Source organism: Branchiostoma belcheri, unplaced genomic scaffold (genome assembly GCF_001625305.1).
Source record: "Branchiostoma belcheri isolate BF01 breed outbred unplaced genomic scaffold, Haploidv18h27 scaffold4, whole genome shotgun sequence".
Lineage (NCBI taxonomy): Eukaryota > Metazoa > Chordata > Leptocardii > Amphioxiformes > Branchiostomatidae > Branchiostoma > Branchiostoma belcheri.
Window position 1 is genome coordinate 4,770,291 of NW_017804020.1, and position 19,981 is coordinate 4,790,271.

The 19,981-nt window shown below is 40.1% G+C and overlaps 1 protein-coding gene across 21 annotated transcripts in view; it reads right to left on the reverse strand.

Moving 5' to 3' along the window:
* Window positions 1-19,683, reverse strand: part of LOC109477317 (calcium-dependent secretion activator 1-like) — a 73,560-nt gene extending 53,877 nt beyond the window's left edge. For 10 of the 21 annotated variants that reach the window (XM_019778493.1, XM_019778498.1, XM_019778487.1 and 7 more), the window contains exons 1-2: window positions 19,413-19,625; window positions 17,533-18,178 (exon numbers count right to left, since the gene is read on the reverse strand). In XM_019778493.1, coding sequence (XP_019634052.1) covers window positions 17,533-18,178; window positions 19,413-19,585 — 819 coding nt within the window. In that variant the 5' untranslated portion in view covers window positions 19,586-19,625. Of the gene's footprint in view, window positions 1-17,532; window positions 18,179-19,412 lie in introns of all 21 variants that reach the window. The other 11 variants (XM_019778499.1, XM_019778495.1, XM_019778496.1 and 8 more) reach the window with 3 other exon arrangements.
* Between the last annotated feature and the right edge of the window lie 298 nt (window positions 19,684-19,981).

Genomic DNA, 19,981 nt, shown 5'->3' on the forward strand with positions numbered 1-19,981 from the left:
ATCCTGCTCCCAGATTTAGAAGTCAAAGAAGTACATTTGTAGAAGCATGGATTGACTCCAAGCTTCTGTCTCAGTTGTTCAATCCCTAATTATATTAAAGCAATACCATTCCTAGATCTAGAGAACAGAAGGTTAATTCTTAATCAACTTCATTTATAGTAGAGGACTGAACATAAGATTTGCTCCAGAAGACACTCTTGCACATTCATGAAAGCTGATTGCTTTTATGGCATCAAATTAACTTAAATAATGGACAGTCATTTTCCAAAGACCTTGGGACCAATTTGAGGGCCCTAAAATACAAATTGTATGCACAAGAACAGAAAAGCATACATCCTTAACATCACGGTGCTTTTATTTCTGTCATAACATGTAACAGTACCTACTTCCTGGCATATTGAAAGGGTGATTAAAGGTGGGGCCAGCTTTCCAATATTGAAGAATATTAAAGAGGAGGCCCCTGATATGATCCAACTGTGATAAGATTTGGGACCAACTCGACTATATCAAAGGAGGAGTCTGATGGAACAAACTGATGAAAGTTGGCACAAGCTAGACAATATTGGAGGGGTGGAGACCAATAAAGGAACATATAGGCTGGTTATATTACCTGGATACAACCCTGCTCATAACTGGACTTGTCAAATGTGATTTTGAAGTTTTATCAGTTTTATTTGTGGCACCCTGCCAATAAGATTTGCAAGCTGACCTCTGCATTTTTATAGCACTGTCGCATACCTAGAGGTACGAAGGATAGGAGAAAGAAGAGAGTTTTGCATATCGTTGAACTTGCATGACATAATGATAATTAATCTTGTGATGATGTACATCATTTTTCAATTTAAGTTTTTAAATTCTATTTCATAGTACAATGGGAAATCAAAGGTTGTTTTCTCAGTATTTTAAGTTCAACGTTGAGAAACAGCTATGTAGACTGTAGTAAACATTGGAAACATAATCATATTTATAGTGTTGTAAATTCAACAAATGCAACTGCAAACTACAAATATTTTGAGTTTACAGTAACTGTATTTTGTAACAATTTCAACACAAGGAAAAATAAGACAGAATTTAAAAAATCAAAATTAAACTGTGAATCCATGTGTATCTTAGTGATCAATTTTATATAATAAATTTACCCATGATAATCTTTTAAATTATTCTATACTTATCCAATGGTAACAATGGAAAAAGCAGTAAAAATCCTTTCCAATGTGATGACAAGAGCAACCCACAACATGATAAAACCATGTGGTAAAAACAATGGGGAATTACTAAAAATGATTTCAAAAATCATGACCTTTACACTCAGACTGGATCAGTTTCCAATCTTATAGCAGTCCTATAACAAGACTAGTCAATGTGTTTCTGTGAAGCTATCCTTCTAATAGAACCAAATCAAAAACCAATTCCTTCCATACAAAGCCATACAAACATTGTTTTAACTGACCTTATGTTCTATCATCTGATTTTCTTGCATTTGAGACTAGGGCATCAGCAGAAATATTGTGCCATGATATTAGATAACCTGAACACTGCCCTGTAGCATGAACAAATAGCAGGGAATGATGATACTTGGCACTCAGCAATTAAGTTCCACAACTAGTCTGTCTACAGAGAAAAACCCTTGATTGAAATGAAGTGTAATGATTTTTCTATTAGCTGATAGTGCAATGCGTGTTGCTACCAAAAGTTTATCCATACTATAAGGGTGTTCCTATAAGGGACATGCCTCTTATTTAATATATAAACTTTATTTGCCAAATCATGCCAGAAGGCAAACTGCTTGTACAGAGTCAAAGATGGTACAGTACAGGGAAACTGACAACTACTGCCTGAACAACTGATACTACTACAACTACTACTATGATTGCTATTATAAGGTTTGATTCCATCAATAACAGCTTTTCAGCACCAAGGACAGAGTCCACACTAGGACCAAACACACTTTGTTCTGTCACATATAGATGTTTTGGAATACTTCCCAAACAGCTAAGTGCCCACTGAAGACACCAGGGAGACCCACATTTATCTCCACTACAAAATCCCTGACAAGTTATTCTTCTGCTGTTTAGTTTTCTGTTGGATATTTGGAGTATTTCCAAAACCGCAGAGTATCTACTGAAGACACCAGGCAGACCCACTACAAGAGTAGTAAGAGTAGGGAGAGATTAATACCCAGTATCTGGGTTTTATAATCCCGAGGAAGGCTGCTGTATTTTGATGGGTCCACTGAGAACTGGAGACTAATGTTGTACTGCTGTGCCAAATAACTCAATCTCAACTAATATTTACCTGTGTGCTTAGTGGCTGACTAAGGATGGATAAACTGTAAAAAATAACAAATTTGGATAAACTGGGATTTGAAAGAGAAGAGTTGGGGGAAATAAAGATAGTTTCTCATTGCAGTCTTTATCCCAACTACCTATACTAAAACTTTCAATTTCCTCTCGACTGTTCAACTCCCTGAAGTTTGATTTTAACTCTCATCTCAACTCCTTACAGAGACTCTCTTATTTCCCATCCTGTGCTGACACCCATTAATAAAACTCCTGACTTCCCCCGCTTGGAAGTCAAGTCGCTACCGCAAACCTCTTTATATGCTACAAATGCGACGCCCGCTGTAATTTTATAACCCACAGGGTGGACACACCCCACTAAACATTCATCTTCTCATCCTTTATAGTCTACTTGATATTCCAGAAACAAAGTTTCCGCCCTTCGGACAAAGTTTCCAATAACAGCTCGTCCTTGGAGCCTGTGAAGGTTTCCAAACTTCATCTTCTGCAGTTGAGAAATGGTGAAACAATTAAGGTGAGGTGGTTTCTTGTCAGGTCAACCCTGGTAATCAACTCTGGACCACTCAGCCTCTAATTAAAGCAGCCCAAACCCGATGACTGCGCAATACAAAGGGATGACCACCATACCAATTACCTCTACTACACATGCCTAGCTTTGTGCTGATTAGTCAGCAAATGCGCTTGTAAATGATGGAAAATATCTGAAAAAATTAGGTGAAAAATTACATGGGTATCAATCTGGCATGTATGCCTACATCAGCCTTTTGAGGTCCCGTGGTAGAGTCATTCGTTGGCAAGTAGACTTTTTTTGATTGTGTAATTAATAACAAACTTTATTATCCACACAAAAGGATATCAGACTCATCAAACTTAAATGTTTTTTACAACACTAGAGCAAGGTGACATCCAACAGGGTTCAACAGTAACAGCTGATTAGTTTTTTTGTAGAGCTCTGAACTTTGTCAATACATGTAACTCCCTGGATAGAACTTACTTTCCCTTCTTGCCTATTGACTGACAGTTTGAGTAAGAATTCCCCAAACCCACAACTACACCTCAGAGAGCACTAATTGGTTGCACTTTCTTCACTTGTATTCCCCAAACCTGTTGTTTTACTGTTCATGAGTGGTGTAGTGTTGGCTGCTGACACCCAGGGGGAGGCAGGTCCAAAATTCAACAGTTAGAGCACGTTAATTATCGTTCACCCAGCTCTATCCTAAGATACTACCTGGTACATACAAACACAAACATGACAACACACACTTCTTTGTGGCAGAAATCGGGGGCAAGGTGCCAGGTCTTCAGTGCTACCCATTTCCATCTCTCTTTGACATGCTTACATTTGTGAGATGGGGGGTTTTGTGCTCACTTCCAGCACAAATTTCGCCCCACACACCTCACAATCCAAACCAATCCAACCATTCCATATCTACAACTAGACCTAGGGCATTTCCCATCCTAGGTCCGACCTAAGGCATTTCCCATCTTAAGTCCAAGGCTTGTAACCGCCCATCACACAGGGTTATGGTTACGCCCCAGATCAGCCCTGCCGCGGGCGACCCTCATAGCAAGCTAGTCGGGCACCATAGGAAGTCCCTTCTCATTCAAGAGAACATCCCGACATTAGGTATGCGACACTGATCCGGGACCCTTGTGAACATGTGGAGCTCTCTGTCTCCTCTACTTATGGAAAGGTTTCTTTCAAACTCAATGCTGGTAGCACTGAATGGCCCATACACCCATTCCCAGTTTTATTGAAAAATGGTTGGACCTTGCTTCTAATTTCCGAGTACATAATTCAAAATGTATCCAAACTTCTGGTGTGCCTGATATGCCAGTTGGAAAAGTTCTGTGTACAAGAAGCCACACCAGTGATACTTATGCTTATACATTCGGTCTAGATCTATATAGCAAGGTCCTTCTTAGCTCCTACACGAGTCGAACTGCGAGCTGGCGACCTGTTTTACCCTGGTTGCCAATGGTTTTAGCCAATAACGGGCTGGTCGGTTAAACCAATGCTCTGTCCAGTGGGTGTTTAACGCACCTTGACTCGTCACTTACTACCTCAACTCACTACACCTAAGATATAACATAACTTGATACTACTGTTATGAATACAGTAGGTGCCAGTAAACAATCTCTATTACAAGTATTAGGGTGGGCGGGACCGGGGGAATCTCTGACCACTGATACTCTGCCACAGTGTTGGTGGCCTCAGGCTCAGGACAAGTGATTCACTTTCACTCTCCTTCCCCTTATATCTCTTTCCTTGAGGGAGGCGTACCTGGTACTGCCTCCCTTGACAATACTGAACTGCCCATTCTATTAGTCGCATCCTGTCATCAGTATTACTTTCATTCCTTCTACTTTCTGGGAAAGCTGACCCCTCGACTCACTGACCATTTCCTGTTACCAAGGACATTCCCTCATGGCTGGACATTGGGTTGCTGGGTTTCAGACAATTAACCCAGCTTAATAACTGTATGAGTTACTAAGCTTCCATATTTCCTTTTCTCAGTTGTACCAAACTGAAGATTTTGAAAGCACACAACTCAATTAACTAATATAGTGTAAAACTTCATTCAGGTAACATCAATATATCAACTGAAGGCATTTCCTGAGAGCTGCTTGCTCCAAGGGTTTCCAATAGTACTTTTCTCAACGCCAGTCTTTAACATCAGGGCTTCATCAAATCCGGTGCAATGGCCAAGTGGGTAGAGTGTTCGCCTTGCATTCGGTAGGTCGTGAGTTCGATCCCCGGCCGAGTCATACCAAAGACTTTAAAAATGGTACATACTGTTTTCTCTGCTTAGCACTCAGCATTTGGGAAAGAGTATGGGAGTTAAACACACACCACTACCAGTGGACTAGCCCCCTGCTGTAGTGACTTCTGTGTGTGGCCCAGGGCTAATGAACGGAGATGGGCACCGCCCTATGCGTCACTTGACGCGGGAAGGCTCTTTAACTTTTTAACTTCATCAAATACCCACCTACATGTACAACCTGTAGTTTGTAAATAAAGAATTAGGAAGATTGCATACAAATATTTTAATTTGCTACATGGCTAGCATATGCTACTTAGTCATGCTTTTTCCTGCACAGAATATGATAAAGGTAAATCTGTGATGCAACACAAGTGAAGAGTTATTCGTCTAGAATAAGACCATAACTTCAGCCTAAAATTTGAATATAAATTGCAGCCCTGCTAGGCGTGTGCTGGATTGGAAATTCATATTCTAATCAATGTTACTTTCAAACACAGATGGACTTTTATGATCGATCATTCTCTTTATGGGTAAAAATTTTGCACAAAACCTGACCAATCATACAAAGGATGCTACTGGTCATTTGACAATGGCAAAAGGATTAGGAATAGTTAAGTTTTATGATTTAAGAATGCCAGGCTTGTAGCAAGAATACTGATGAGGACAAAACAATACGTTTTATGACACCTCACCATAAAAAGTTTTCTTCATTTTTATGCATTTTTGCTTGACGTTTCTAAAATGAAAAAAACAGAGAGGCCAGCAATCAAATTGGTGTGCCCTAGGGGTTCATTACTTCCTGGCTTTGATAAGGAAATAAAATTGCTTCTATCTAGACTAGGTTTAAACATCGACATGTCAACGAAGTAATCAATAAAAGTCTGAAAATCAAATCCCCGTCACGACCTTGTGGTTATCACAATCTTCCTGTCCTTCATGACAAATGGACTCGGCTTTCCTTTCGCCCATCTGAAATTTATCTGCATCGTGCAATTTTCATCCCTTCACTTCAAATCTCCATCAAAACTCTATCGCAGAAGTTGCATGGCTGGTCCAGTGGTCAGTGACCCTGCCTCTGCATCAAGAATGTTGGAGATCAAATTGTTCACCTGACTTACAGGCACACAACTGCTTCTTCTTGCATTACTTGAGGTGGCAGTGTCTTAACTGCGGTTTTGATGGTTTTGAGCATTTGTAAAAAAAAAAAAAAAACAGGATGAAGCCAAACAGCTTAACATTTGACAGTCTCGCTGATTATTAACGTTAAATTTTTTACATCAACAATTATGCTGCTCGCAAAATATCTACCATTTAACAAAGCATATTTTAGCTTTTCCTTGTCACCCTGTATCATGTACACCAAGACCATTAGTCATTTTACTTATACTGGGAAAAACAAACAGTGCCATCTGTCTGGTACTTCAAGTCAATTGTTCACCAGAAAGGTGTGTTTTGAGGCCAAACCAATCAAACTAACTGGTCAAGAAAGAGATGAGAACTGTAGAGACTGCCCGAAGAGTAAAATTCATTGCCTTTGTTTCTACAAGGGGTGCTGTCGTGTACTTAGAGAATGTTTTGTGAATTTCAAATAAACTACTCGATGACATATGTTTCAAATAAGCTACGTATAACTCACAAGTCACCAGAATGTTCTTGATACTGTTGTTCAGAGTTTGGTAAGTTATATACAGTTTGTGGTAAGCAGCATAGTTTTCTATTGGGAGAACTGGCCTGCTCAATCTTGGCAGTAAAGGCATCATGTCTGACAATTCAGAACACACCATGGGTGAGGTTTAAGTGCAATCATTTCTACTGGTATTGGTAGGGATAACGTTCACCACCATCTGGGAAATAAAAACCTGCACCATCATGCTTCAGGCCTGCAGAGACATCAAGCAAAGAAAAAATGTTATCAGGCCTTCAGAGGCATTTAGCAAGCTGGTCCACAGGCTGATTAGCAATGTCTCTGAAGCCTGAAAGGTGAGAGTTTGAATCCTGGCTGTTGTCACTCAACTGAATGAACTCAACTCTCATGAAAAGGTATCAAGGAGTGGTCATGTACCCAGCAAAATGAGCTGGGGATCAAGTTTCCCCAATACATAAGACCTGTTTAACTTGAAGCCGTATAGCATAATACTGTGTCAGGTTGAGATATTCAGTATTTAAAATTTGACTTAAAAATGTCAGAGAGCCAAGCAATACATTGGTGTGATCTTAGAAAACTCCCCTAATTTCTCAGTAGTTGCATCATCTATTTTACCAATGACTACTTTATTTGGGGTGATGGCATTTCAATCATTACTTTTTTTTTAAATCTCCAGTGAAAATGGATGCCTGGATTGCTGTGAGGCTTACTGCTGCCAGGATATGGGATTGTGTGGGATGGGAGTTCACAACAGTGATCCTGTCCCTGGACATCTGCCAGAAACCTGCCCAGACTAGGAGCACTGCCAAACAGGCTGGCACCGAGTTCAACTGAAATAAGTTATGGGTCATTCTCTCCACAGGGTCAAGAAATGCATCAAAACTCTGACTATGCTCATAAAGAGTCATAGCTAGACTAGGGTAGAAAATCCCTACTATGGTACTGATCCTAACCTGCCACCCCTTCTACAAATACTTCGCCCTGTCCATCCCACCTTACCACACCCCTTTCCAAAGCACATGGTTCTGTCCTTGGTGCTGAACTATGGCTGCTATAAGAAACATGCCATTTTATTTCCTACAATAAACATTTGAGAGGCATTCTTTCCAAACCATCTAATGCACTTTGGAGGGAACTTAATTCAACCCTCAGATCCATGTTTATGGTAAGCCACACCTTTAGTACCTCAAAGAACCTGCCATAGTAATCAATAACAGTAGGAGGAAATGGCCCTGTGTGATGGCCAAAATCTATCAGTTCCCATCTTCCAGACTGGCTCCCTTGGGTAGTGGAGTAGCCTTGGCTCCAACTCAAGCATAACAATGAAGTGGATGGGCATGTACAAAATGACACTGAAAAGAATGTCAGAATACTACTCATTCCCGAAGTGAATATTGAAAGATTCCAGTTCTCATCCACGTCTTCTGTTGGTGAGGCCTTTAATTTGCAAGTTGCCTGCATGTCAGGAAATAAAACTACCTACTGTCCCCCTTTGTAACAAAACTCCAGTTTCAGAACATTTTATGTGATGTTTATGACCCTCCAAGTAAGTATGTAAATCTTTATTAACAAAGGAATGTCCCGCCTTTCACAAATCCCACTCCTAGAGGGAAACATAAAACGGGTAGATTGACCCGTTAGCCCCACCTCCATAATTCTTCCATTGTTACCATGGTAACCATATGACAGATGGAGAGGGATAACGGATATCCCCTCAGTGCCATTACCAGCCGTGAACCCTGACCTCCAGGTGGACTTCATTAATTTTTGATGGGTTAAGTTTGCCCCCAGGGGGCCACCAAGGGTGTTTTGGTGGAAAATGTTCCCTTCAGGCTTATCATTAGGCCATTTCAATTCATTGCTTTGGCTCGGAGACATATTTTCACTTGAGGAAGAAGACTTTACCATGAAAGCAAAGGACTGGAAGGAGAACTTTAAATGAATCCATCTACAATGTATACTTAGCATATTTTCCTTAAAATCAGACTCATGGTCTTAGGATTTTTTCACTAAATCCAAGTACCAATAAATTGAAATATAGTGACATAAGTGATTTTTAGAAATTTATATGACATATATCCAACAAAACTCAGGAAAAATGGACTAGTCTAGTAATTTACTTGTTTTCTTTTTCATTCCAGTTGTCAGTTATTATTTAAGATAATAATGCATAATATTTTAATGAACTGAGCACTGAGTCGGAGTACAATAAACCATCTGTATTCATGAAAAATGAAACTGATAAGAAACGATTCTGATTGGCCAAACTACTCTTGAAAACATACTACAGAAGGAATGATTTTCATTATGCAAATTTTAAAATACATGTACAAGTGTCCACCTCTAGATGAGGACCACCTGGCCAATGTGACCACTTTTTGGTGGTCCTTAGATACTTTTAATCATTGACACAGGCATTAAGAATCCTGTCTCACTGGGCAAGATAAGTGATACAGTCCTAGGGAGTGAATATGTCCAGATGTTGGATTAATGTATTTTTCCCAACCCAGCCTTGGCCTCTTGCATTATTTCACTTTAAAACAGCAAAGAACCAAAAAAAAATCATATATTGATGTGACCTTAGAAGTGAATCATCAATAAACCACTACTACAAGAAGTGATTGTGGAAGAAATAAGTCATTCAACCAGGGTTTTATTAAACAGGCCATTTGTATTCATAAAACCGAGCCACAAGCTATAACTGTGACAGGACCTCACCATTGCCACAACCCCGAGTGAACTCCGCAGAAAATTATCAAAAATCAATAATCCACCACAGATAACTCTGCCATAAATGTTTGTTCACGTTCCAGCCTTATGATGTGCTGCATGAGTGATCATGACCTCCCATTACCATACACTCTCAGGGAATCACAAATAGAAAATCACAAATTTTCTTCATGAGCAAAAGATTTAACACCTAATTTCCATCCCCGATGGGGTTTTTGTGCACTGATACAATAGCAATTATTGGGTGGATTTAGTATTTAGGATACATTCTAAATAAAGGTAAATACTTCCCCTGTAATGCCCACATTTGTATCCTAGCTGTTTTTGTAGAAAGACAGAATTTTGTGAAAGAAAGTATTGCAACTTTACAATCAAATGCTCTTATCTAAATGTAGAAATGACTTCTCAAAATTCAAGGGTTGAAGACAACACCAATTTCCTCTCAAATAGAAAAAAAATTAATGTCAAAAATGGACTTGTAAGTGGAAGCAACATGTCACCCTGACTCATTCAAGAATAGAGAATGCAGCTTGTCTCCTGAGGACAACACCACCAAATCCAGCTGCTACCCAAGAGGATGACCGCTCGTCACCCTGTGTTTTAAGGAGTCTTCTCTGACAGCAAGGAAACTCTCCAGCCTCCAGGGCATTCTTAGGAGGAATCCGTCATTACAAAATGTGAAACTGGGTCACGTCTTGACACGAGTGATTGCTGTAAACCGAGCACCACGCCATTGTTCCCACCTGATCACTGACGGGAAAATCAATACCTCGTCTTACATGCAGCTCTGCTCAAGCCAGGGCTCGATATTATAGGGCTGTGCACCTTAAAACTTAACATTAGTAAAGTACAGACTCAGTACAGAGGTTTGGGCACAGGTTCAGACCCATGCATTAGGCCACACCAATTTAATTTCTTGGTTAACGGATTTTTATAGAAAAATAATGGAGCGGGCGGGCGGAAAAAAAATTAAAATAAAAACAGGCCTAGGCATCGTATTATGGCCCAAAATGGTACGATAGGAGCCATGAAGTCAACACACCAGGCTGGTTCAAAATTTAAACAATGAATTTTGAACTTTTAATGATACCATTGCACTGAAGTATGGAATAACTGTAACGACTAGGATGAGGACTGTTTTCAACTGTTCAGGGCAAAATATGAGCATTTTGCAGTTGATTCTGAATTTTTATTTTTATTTGCAAATCAGAAAAAAATGAAGCGGCGAATCCGTTCACCAAGAAATCAAATTGGTGTGGCCTTATACAGAAAATCCATGCTTTCAAAAGGATTTCTAATGAAAGATGGCACTGATTTAAATTCCTATACAGTAATGTGTTCATCTTTTTCTGGTGCTAGATTTCCATTTTTTGCAATCTTCTTCTTTCGTAACAATAACATCTTTTTATCAACAAAGTAAGTCAAAAAGTTATGAAGTATGAGTCTAGACAGGTACATTGATTTTTCCTCTATTTTGGAACTGCACCTAAATGACTTTTACACTTTTTGCAAGTTGCAGAAAATTTTGCCTGGAATCTGATGACATGAGAGAAAATTCTGCAAATATGCATAATGCAATTTGCTGTGCATGATTTGATTTAATTTGGACTGCCACATTTTAATATAACTGATGGACAGGCAGATATTGCTGGTATCAAGCTTCACACATTGCAAAGCATCAAGCATACAGGTATATTGCACATTACAAATCAAAGCTGTCAAATTGTGCACTTTACACTATGGGAATTAGAGTTCATGATATCATAAGACTAAAAAATGTCATCTCCTCTTGTTTTGATATGAAAGTGTCACAACAACAGAAGTCTTTAGTATACCACTGCCTTTACTTAGCTAAGTTACATTCATTTCATTTTGTATTTCTTGATTACCCCCACCACACATGCACACACACAGACATACATACATACACAGACAAACACAAATACCAACTTGCAATCACAAATATCCATCTATGAGTTATTGGAGGGTATAACATTGTATTTGGAGCCCTGAAAGCCCCTGTGATTGGGGGATGATGGACTGATATCGACAACGGGAACGAATTTGGAACGAGCACATTTGTTTTCATGAGCAATATTCAAAGGCTAATATGTGTAGCAACAGCAGTGGGGATACATATTTTACACAGAGATCAATATCCAACCTCTGAATGCTTAACTCCTGTTATTACTGGCCATTTAAAGTAATATCTAATGCTTGTATTTCTAACTAAAGCCATCATTGTAAATTTCTTATCATTAAACATCTCATTTTTCTTCTGCACAAAACATTGCAGTCTGTTCTTTTTTTAACTTTGGAAAAATACTTGTAACAGCCTTACATTACAGCTTATTCCATATACTATGATCCAATTTGGATTATCAAAGGTCAAGAAGTGAAAGGTCACAACTTTTCATAGATCATCACAAGAAAGTTGCTGTCATAAAACACAAACTGTACAAAGTCTGCACTGGCAAAAAGTTTTTACATGTGTAAAAAATTGTTCTTGCCCTCACAAGTTTTCAAAGCTAAACCAAACCACAATCTCCCATAGGCCATTTCCCTCCCTTTTGCCATTGGCCTCATCACCTGCACTGCTATGTGCTGAAATATGTTCCACTTCACCTCACACCCATATCACTGCTGGTCATCAGTAACACTCCCTGGCCAATATCCCAGCACTGAACACCAGATGCCCATATAAAACCTTCCAACCACTCCCAACTGTCAGTCTGCCTGTATCAATCACAGCCAACTTTGTCTAGCCAAGTCTATCATATTGATAGTGCCCTAAATGTCTACATGTACAAATATTACAATCATCTTCAACCTTTAGCAAACTGTACCCTTGCACAAAATCCTATGATCCTGAGCTTATTTCCTATTCCTTCCACATAGTGACATTATCCCCCTCCCCTCGCAGGCTGTTTTGTATTCCCCTGCACCTCTGTTATCTCCCTTTTCAGCATGCTGTGTTGTTAGGAAGTCCTGATTGCCAGCATACAGCTTCCAATTGCTATAGATTAACAATAAAACAAAGCTTTAATCAGATGGCTGCAGTTGGCCATTTGTAAATCGCCAGACCAGATCGTTCTCTAACGGATCTGGTGCAATTAATCCTTTAATCCTCGGAACATCGAGGAGAAACGATTAAAGGATGAACAGCGATGAGAAAAAATTCATTACAGCATGCAATTACAGCATGAAGATCCTCAGGTCTTAACTACAAGGTTTATCCATACTCTGGTAATGATCACTTTAAGAGACTTGAGTGGAAAACATGATTGCTAAACATCATCTCTAATTTCTTGATAAAACTATTAGCAGACATCTCCATGTCTGTTGCTTAATTACCGGTAGATGATTGCATAAAAATTATAATTTTATTTCTTTTCCATTTCTTATTCATCTTCTTCAACCTAGGCCTGCTTGGTAGCAAACAATTGACTCAAACATTGAAGTAAAATAAAAGTGTCATCCTCATTTGATCTTTTTATTGACTATTCAGTCAAGACTGTTCAATCATACTCTAGTGAAAACACCCCGGTGACTGTGACCCCTACAAATGTATGCTGAGTGCTGACCAGACCTGAATATGGCTTAAGATATGATCATAATCAAACTTTCTGGGGAGCACAACAAATCTCAAATCATTCAGTAGAACCCTACAATGCATCATTTTAATGTGTCTGAGCATAGTCTTTTTATCCATACATTGCACATGTAATTAAATGTGTTAAATTTGTGCATTTTACGAATAACTGAATTCCCAAATGTTAATGTTGGCACACTTCATGCGTATTTTATCTCATGCAATATGAAATTAGGCATTATCATCACAAAAAAACATATTCAATTCATTCAAACCACTTTTCTTTGATGGATAGTCATGTACCTGTAGTTATATAAACGAAGCAAAAAAAACAGTAGTAAGGGACATGAACAGTAACACTGATCTGTTGTCCTAAGTTGTGAAGTATTGGAGCACTTGTTTGCTTTGAATGTAACGCTGATCATTCAAGAACACACAGGGTAAAGATGATTATATCACAGAGTGAAAAGATTACCTCCAAGGCCACAATCGAATCTTAAAGAAACATCTGGAAAACCCTTGACACAGAGCACATCCTTCCCCCGTTTTCCGATCTTATCTCCATTCTCAGAACAAAAAACAAACAAATCCCAATCCTCGGAGACCCACCAGCCAAAATCAATAATCAATTTGCCGTTTGGAACAGAGGTTGTCGGCTTGGCTGTCATCCGTCAGACTTCCCACAATGGCTTTGACTGTAACTGCCAGGGCCTCACCAATATATTTCCTTGTTTATCGGATATTCTTGAATAGAGATCCAACATAATGAAAACATTAGGCTGGGAGGGACACTCCTGAATTAGGCTCTATTCCCTGTTGAGGTGGCCTTGGGTTTAATAGCTGGCAGTAACGATTGACAAAACGAGAGGGGGCTTAAGGCTACAGTACAATTGACTTAGCTGAGGAGAGAAATAATACAGACTGGTCCTTAAATATTGACCTTTTGTGGACTTATCACTGAAGTAAAAATGGGAAGAAATATAAATGTTCTAACACTCCTGTCCTTTATACTTTAATTAGACTTAGGCTCGGTGGGCTCAAAACCTTTTTTTTTCTGGCACTTGCAACTTTGCATCTCTGTATCTTCATCTGCCATCCAGAAATATTTTGTGCAAATTGCATGCTGCATTACAAGCCCTGACTGGCAACTTCAGGTCACACCAATATCATTCTGTTGTTTCTTGGACATGGATTGAACAACAAAATAAATAAGAGTTGAACTGGAAGATCAACATGAAATGTGGGGGAAGGTTCAATCTTGCTACACACAGTTTACCCCGAGGCCTCTAAACAAAAAATCTGGATAAAACCCAAAGAAACCGCTTTTATCTTCATCCACGTTGTATTTTAAGTTCAGTGAACAATCAGGATCAATGAACTCCACTGAGACATTTTGCTGTTTTGGTAACAAAAAGTTCAGGACACAAATCTGAGCAGATTGTTTTGAAGCTTGTTTATACGTTTTGCAGCCTGTTTACATTCTGGTTCAATAAAACGATCAACAACACAGTGTGACCTCCCACACACCAGGACATGTATGATACAAAACAGAGAAATACAAACAATACAACCTTCCCAAATACATTCGTATAAACACAAACACCACTGCAGTAATTTAGGTTTGAAGCAAAACATGATAGTCACGGATGACTCTACCACTATTTTGCCACCAGAAGTAATGCATACAAGTAAATCATTATCACATATATTGTATTCACATGATTTAAGAAACCTGTAAAGAATGAATAAAGAATGATTTGTTTAATTCACAATGTAATATACAATGTACTAAATCTTCCAGCTCAGACGATTATACAAGACGTAGTATACTGTAATAGTTGGGCAGGAATAGCAGCTTAGATATCATTTGGAGAAAGACATTTTACTGGTAAAATTCTATCAGGTACAGATAACAGAAAAATGTCTTTTGTGCCCTAGGAATCTGAATGTATGTTGTAAAGTCGATAATTGGCCTTTAGAAAACCCCTGACAGGAAAGGAAGAGGTGACCTTTCCGTGAATTCCACATGAACAGAGTCTGCTATCAGCTGCTGGGTGACAAAATTGTCCCATGGGAGAAGCTGACGCAAAACAGTTTCATGTAAAAGAATTTCAGCTTTCTCCCTTTTCAGGGGCAAGCAGGAAATAGCATCAGAGATTGGTTTTTAATTTTTTTCTGTCAATCATTTAGTAAAAGACACTGACAAAAATTTTACCCTATGGGAAGTAACTTAACCTAAGTATTGATAAGTTACACATTGTATAGCCCTGATGAAGCTATTCATGTCAGTGAAAGGGACTCTTTTGTGGTTTATTGTTCCACAAGACAAACTGTGTGATTAATGTTAACACTTTTAATAAGAGCCCATTGTTTCCTGTGAAGACATCCCATATGTCCCCGTTCAGGACTCAAGGTTCAACTGTTTAGGAATGCTCCTCTCACTCTCAGCATTATCTTTTTCTTTTTGTTTTCTTACTTTGAAATGTTGACACACCAGAACACACATTCGTTAAGCCACAAAACTCAAGACAATTGTAAAAAATTCATGTCTCCATCAGGTAGAAGACTGATTTTCCATCACTCCATTCTGATGGGGACATTTTCTAACGAGCTTCCATCCATCACGGCCTGCCTCGCTCTCCAGGAAGGGCCTGGTTAATTAGTGACGATGATTAGAGTGACAGAACGTCAGGGATAATAACATCACGACAGCCTTCATGTGGAACCGATCAGTAGAGAAAAAGGAAACACTGTAAATGGGAACACTAGATGTATCTGTATTTATCTGTATCATTTAACCAGTAAAACCTACCTTCAGTATGAGGGCACTCATCTCCAAGCAGGAGGAAGGTCCAGTTCATCATTCTCAGTGGTATTTTTTTTTTTTGTAATTCTAATTTTATTGTTTGCAACAATTATAACAGGTACAATGTATGGCAAATTGGTAAACATAACTATATAACAATTATGATATATATATACCATTCTATTCATAGTAAAACAGAACAACATACATGTTCTAACTTAAAGGTAAGATTCTAGGAGTGTGATAATCACAATACACCTCTCTATTTTTTCAAATTAAATTTTACAAAGCAGTACATAAAACACACATACGACATTACAGTATTTATTTGTCCTGTCCAGGGTTTACAATGGATTAGGGCTGATGGAATCTACATTTGTTGTACGTAATAAAGTATGCTTTTTCATTATCATATTGGTAATTCCTTGATGTTCTTTTACATACCCGGGTAGTTTATTCCATGAACTTGAGAATGTGCGGGTGTGAACTGTGATGATCTGTATGTTTGGGTGAGTACTGCCCCGTGTACCTACCTGTCCCAGGTGTGGCTATTGATCTATGAGCCACAATAAAACATGTCAGCATCCCTCAATCACAATGCAGGGCACAAGGGCATTTCATTGGTTCTTGGACATTCAGGAATAAAATGAAATAGATCTTGTGATACTTTATTTTGGGGACCAAAGGGGATAAAATCTTACATAAATGCATAAGGCCACACTGATTTAATTTTATGGATGACATCTGCGCGCACATTGATTTTCGCCTGTTCTAAAATAGTAAAAAAAAATCTTGACGAGACTTGGTGCCATCCTCCGTAGTCCGTGGTAGGTAGCGTCAATAGGGGCCCGGCTGTAACTACGGAGGACTCACAAATGCTGAAAAAGGCCAACATGTGCTGGCTTGTCATAAAAGTCACTATGTACTTCCGAAAATTCAGAATACCAGCTTTGTATTCATGTGGTTTAGCAGTATTTTTTTTCACTGGAAGTGGATTTTTTTTATTTGCCTGCGTGCACTAGTTTGGGGGTCTTCAGAGGAAATCATCTATAAATTAAGTCAGTGTGGCCTAATAATAACAAAAAGATAACAACCAAAGAATAACACTGGACTGCCAAATTTCATAATGACTCTTACTATAATGACTCTATGTTACTTTTCTATCAAGTAATCATTAGTGTGACATGCCAAACACCCCAATAATTTGTCCAGAATGGTAGAGCCGACCTTCTCCCAGGCATACAAAAGCACCTCACGAGTAACCATGGAGTCTCCATGGCGACGACATGCAGATTGCTCCTGAGTGAAGCTTCCACACAACTGAGATTTCAAATACAGATATCATACCAGGAAAGCTATAATTCTACTTTTTAGAACCAGTTATATCACCAATGTACAAGGACACGCGCAACATCCCTGCACAAGGTCACAATCATGTGACCAGATACAATAGACACAGCCCAGGTCAAACACAGCCAAGGTCATTTCCATGATATTTATCACCGGAATGCTAAGCTCGCAGCTACATTCAGATGAGGCTCCCGAGATATGGGATGGGGGGACTTTGTATCTGTTTTCATACATGTACTACAGCATTGTAGAGCAGCTATTGGTCAAAAATCTATTTCCATGTAACAGCTACATGTACATGACTGTACAATTCTAATTTGGGATAGGACTGGATACCCACGTACCTGGCAGGCGTTGTAGAGCAGCTGATGCTCGAACTTCTTCACTCCCAGGATCTGCTGGAACATCTCGTACAGCTGTTCTTTACTGAGGATCAGCTCGGATGCAGCCGCCGCTGCCATCCGCGTCGGCTGCTTCCGAGGGTCCTCCTCACCGCGGTATATCGCATCGAACTTCGCCATCCACGAGCTTAGCACAGTCTCCTTGCTCAGCCCATCGATCTCAGGCAAGCCGCGCACCCTCTTCTCAATATTATTCTTGAACACTTCCCTGAAATCGTGGGACGAGCACCCGCCCGAGGCCACCATTCGCGTCACACGATCGCTCTTTAGGAAGACCTCGTAGTAGCTCTGCACGGCATTGCAGAACGCCTCGTCTGCCACGATCTGCGTGTCACCATTAATGAACGAGCCAAACCGCTCCTTGATGGTTTGGAGCTGCTGCTTGGTGACTTTCGCCTGTCGGCGGGCCATGTCCGTGGGCTGCTTGGCGTTGAAGGGGTACGCGATGCATCTCAAGACAAAGACATAGAGCTGCAGCCTCCTCTTCCTCTCCTCCTCTTCCTCCCGCAGCTTCTCAAGGTCTTCCTTCTCCTTCTCGCTGACAATCGAAGGAGAGGGGGAGGAGGGCCGGATGGACTCGGACCGTGAGCTGCAGACAGAGAAATGAGGTAATCAGAGAAGGCAGACTTCTCCCTCTCTGAGCTACTCTCCCTCTATCAGTCCTTACTTTTTTGGCTGACACTTGACAAAGAAGTACCTTCAAGTTCTTAAACAAGCCAAATGTATGCCCTGCTTTATACACAGGGTTAAACCCATGACCTTCTGATCCACAGGAGTGATCCTTAATGGATAACCTTTGGCCTCATTGGGCAACAAAAAAACCATCAACTGTATAGGAAAAATGAAATCAAATTTGATAAAAAAAACAATTGAATTCAAATTTAAAACAAAAAACCCCACATAGCAAAAACACAATGTACTCCGTAATTCAATTAAACACCACCACCCCCCACACCGCCTTTCAATGAACCGCCCCTCTTTATACAACAACACGACAATGTGATGCAATGTCCACAAGAAACCCAATATCAGTAAGTTGCACTGTACATGTAAATAAACAACGCCTGATACTTGTCACGTTTACAGTTTGATACAAGATAATCAGCTCCTTGCCTGGCACAATAACAACAGGCGAATTTAAAACCATGCTGCTATAATTCAGAGCCACCAGGATGTCTGGACGTCCTTTAATGTGTTTTTAGTAAAGGAAGCTGAACGAAACGCGTTCCGCCCATTTTCTGAACTGACTGCAGCCCAGGCTAGGCCGCTAGCAATGATCGTAATTCACACATTTATTCATGCTTTTTATTAGTCTTCATTCTACTTTATGACAATACTTGGGACCGAGTATGGAAAATATAGAGTTAAAAACGCGACCGTTAAACGCCATATATACGAGGACATACGGAACGTTATGTTTACAGGTTGCGCATAATTACACGATTCATTGGATAACAATAACACCTGTCGTAGGCGACTCTTCAGACAGGAAACAGTTCCGTAATTTTTGCCAATTGAATTAGGACCTTGACATATTTGTCCTGCTATCACGGAAGACTGATCTATAATCTCCGAGCGGCTTTTTGGTTCGCATGAATTTGGCACATCCCTGAATCTTTGATACGTGGGAGGCAAAAACACGTACCGTGTGTGTATAAACACCTGCTAGCCGGGTCAAGCACGTTCTTTACGACTCTATGCATTTAATCTGACGCACAAAACTCGCCGTTTAAATCACGACAACTGCACGGCAATCACAGCAGAGTTTTAGGACGTGATTTGTATGTCCGTCCGAGCCCGAGGGGCCCAGGCGGTAGCCTCACCTGGATCCGGCGGCCAGAGAGTTGTCGCTGCCCGGGGAGACATCGCGCCTGCTGCCGATGCCGCTCTGCTGACTTCCCCCGTATCCACTCCCGCCGTCCGGGATGGATAAGACCTCGGTGTTCTCAACAACCTCGGGCTCCGACTCCTCCTCGCTCGAGCTGGGCTCCAACATCTTGTCCTACCGAAATATGGCCTCCGCCTTCCGATATTTGGCCCGCAAAAACATGAATTAGAAATATTGATTTTTGGCCAATCTGCACAGGCGCACTGCGCACTTCCTCATCCGCAAAGCCTAGTGGGGGATGGACGGAACCACGCCAACACGGGTGTGTGCGGACGGAACTATTCATGGAAAATTCAAAATATTTTTCCTCCAGAAATGCTGAAAAAACTTCGTCTGTCTGATGGCTGCTGTTTTCCCGGCAGTCACCTGGTGTCGCCGTTAAGCTGTTGAGAAAACTGTAACTGTTACACGACGCGCATAAGGTAAGCAATGAGAACGTAATTTACAATCAATCAATCTATCATTCCACCAATCAATTATTATTACAGAGTTAACAGTTATTGC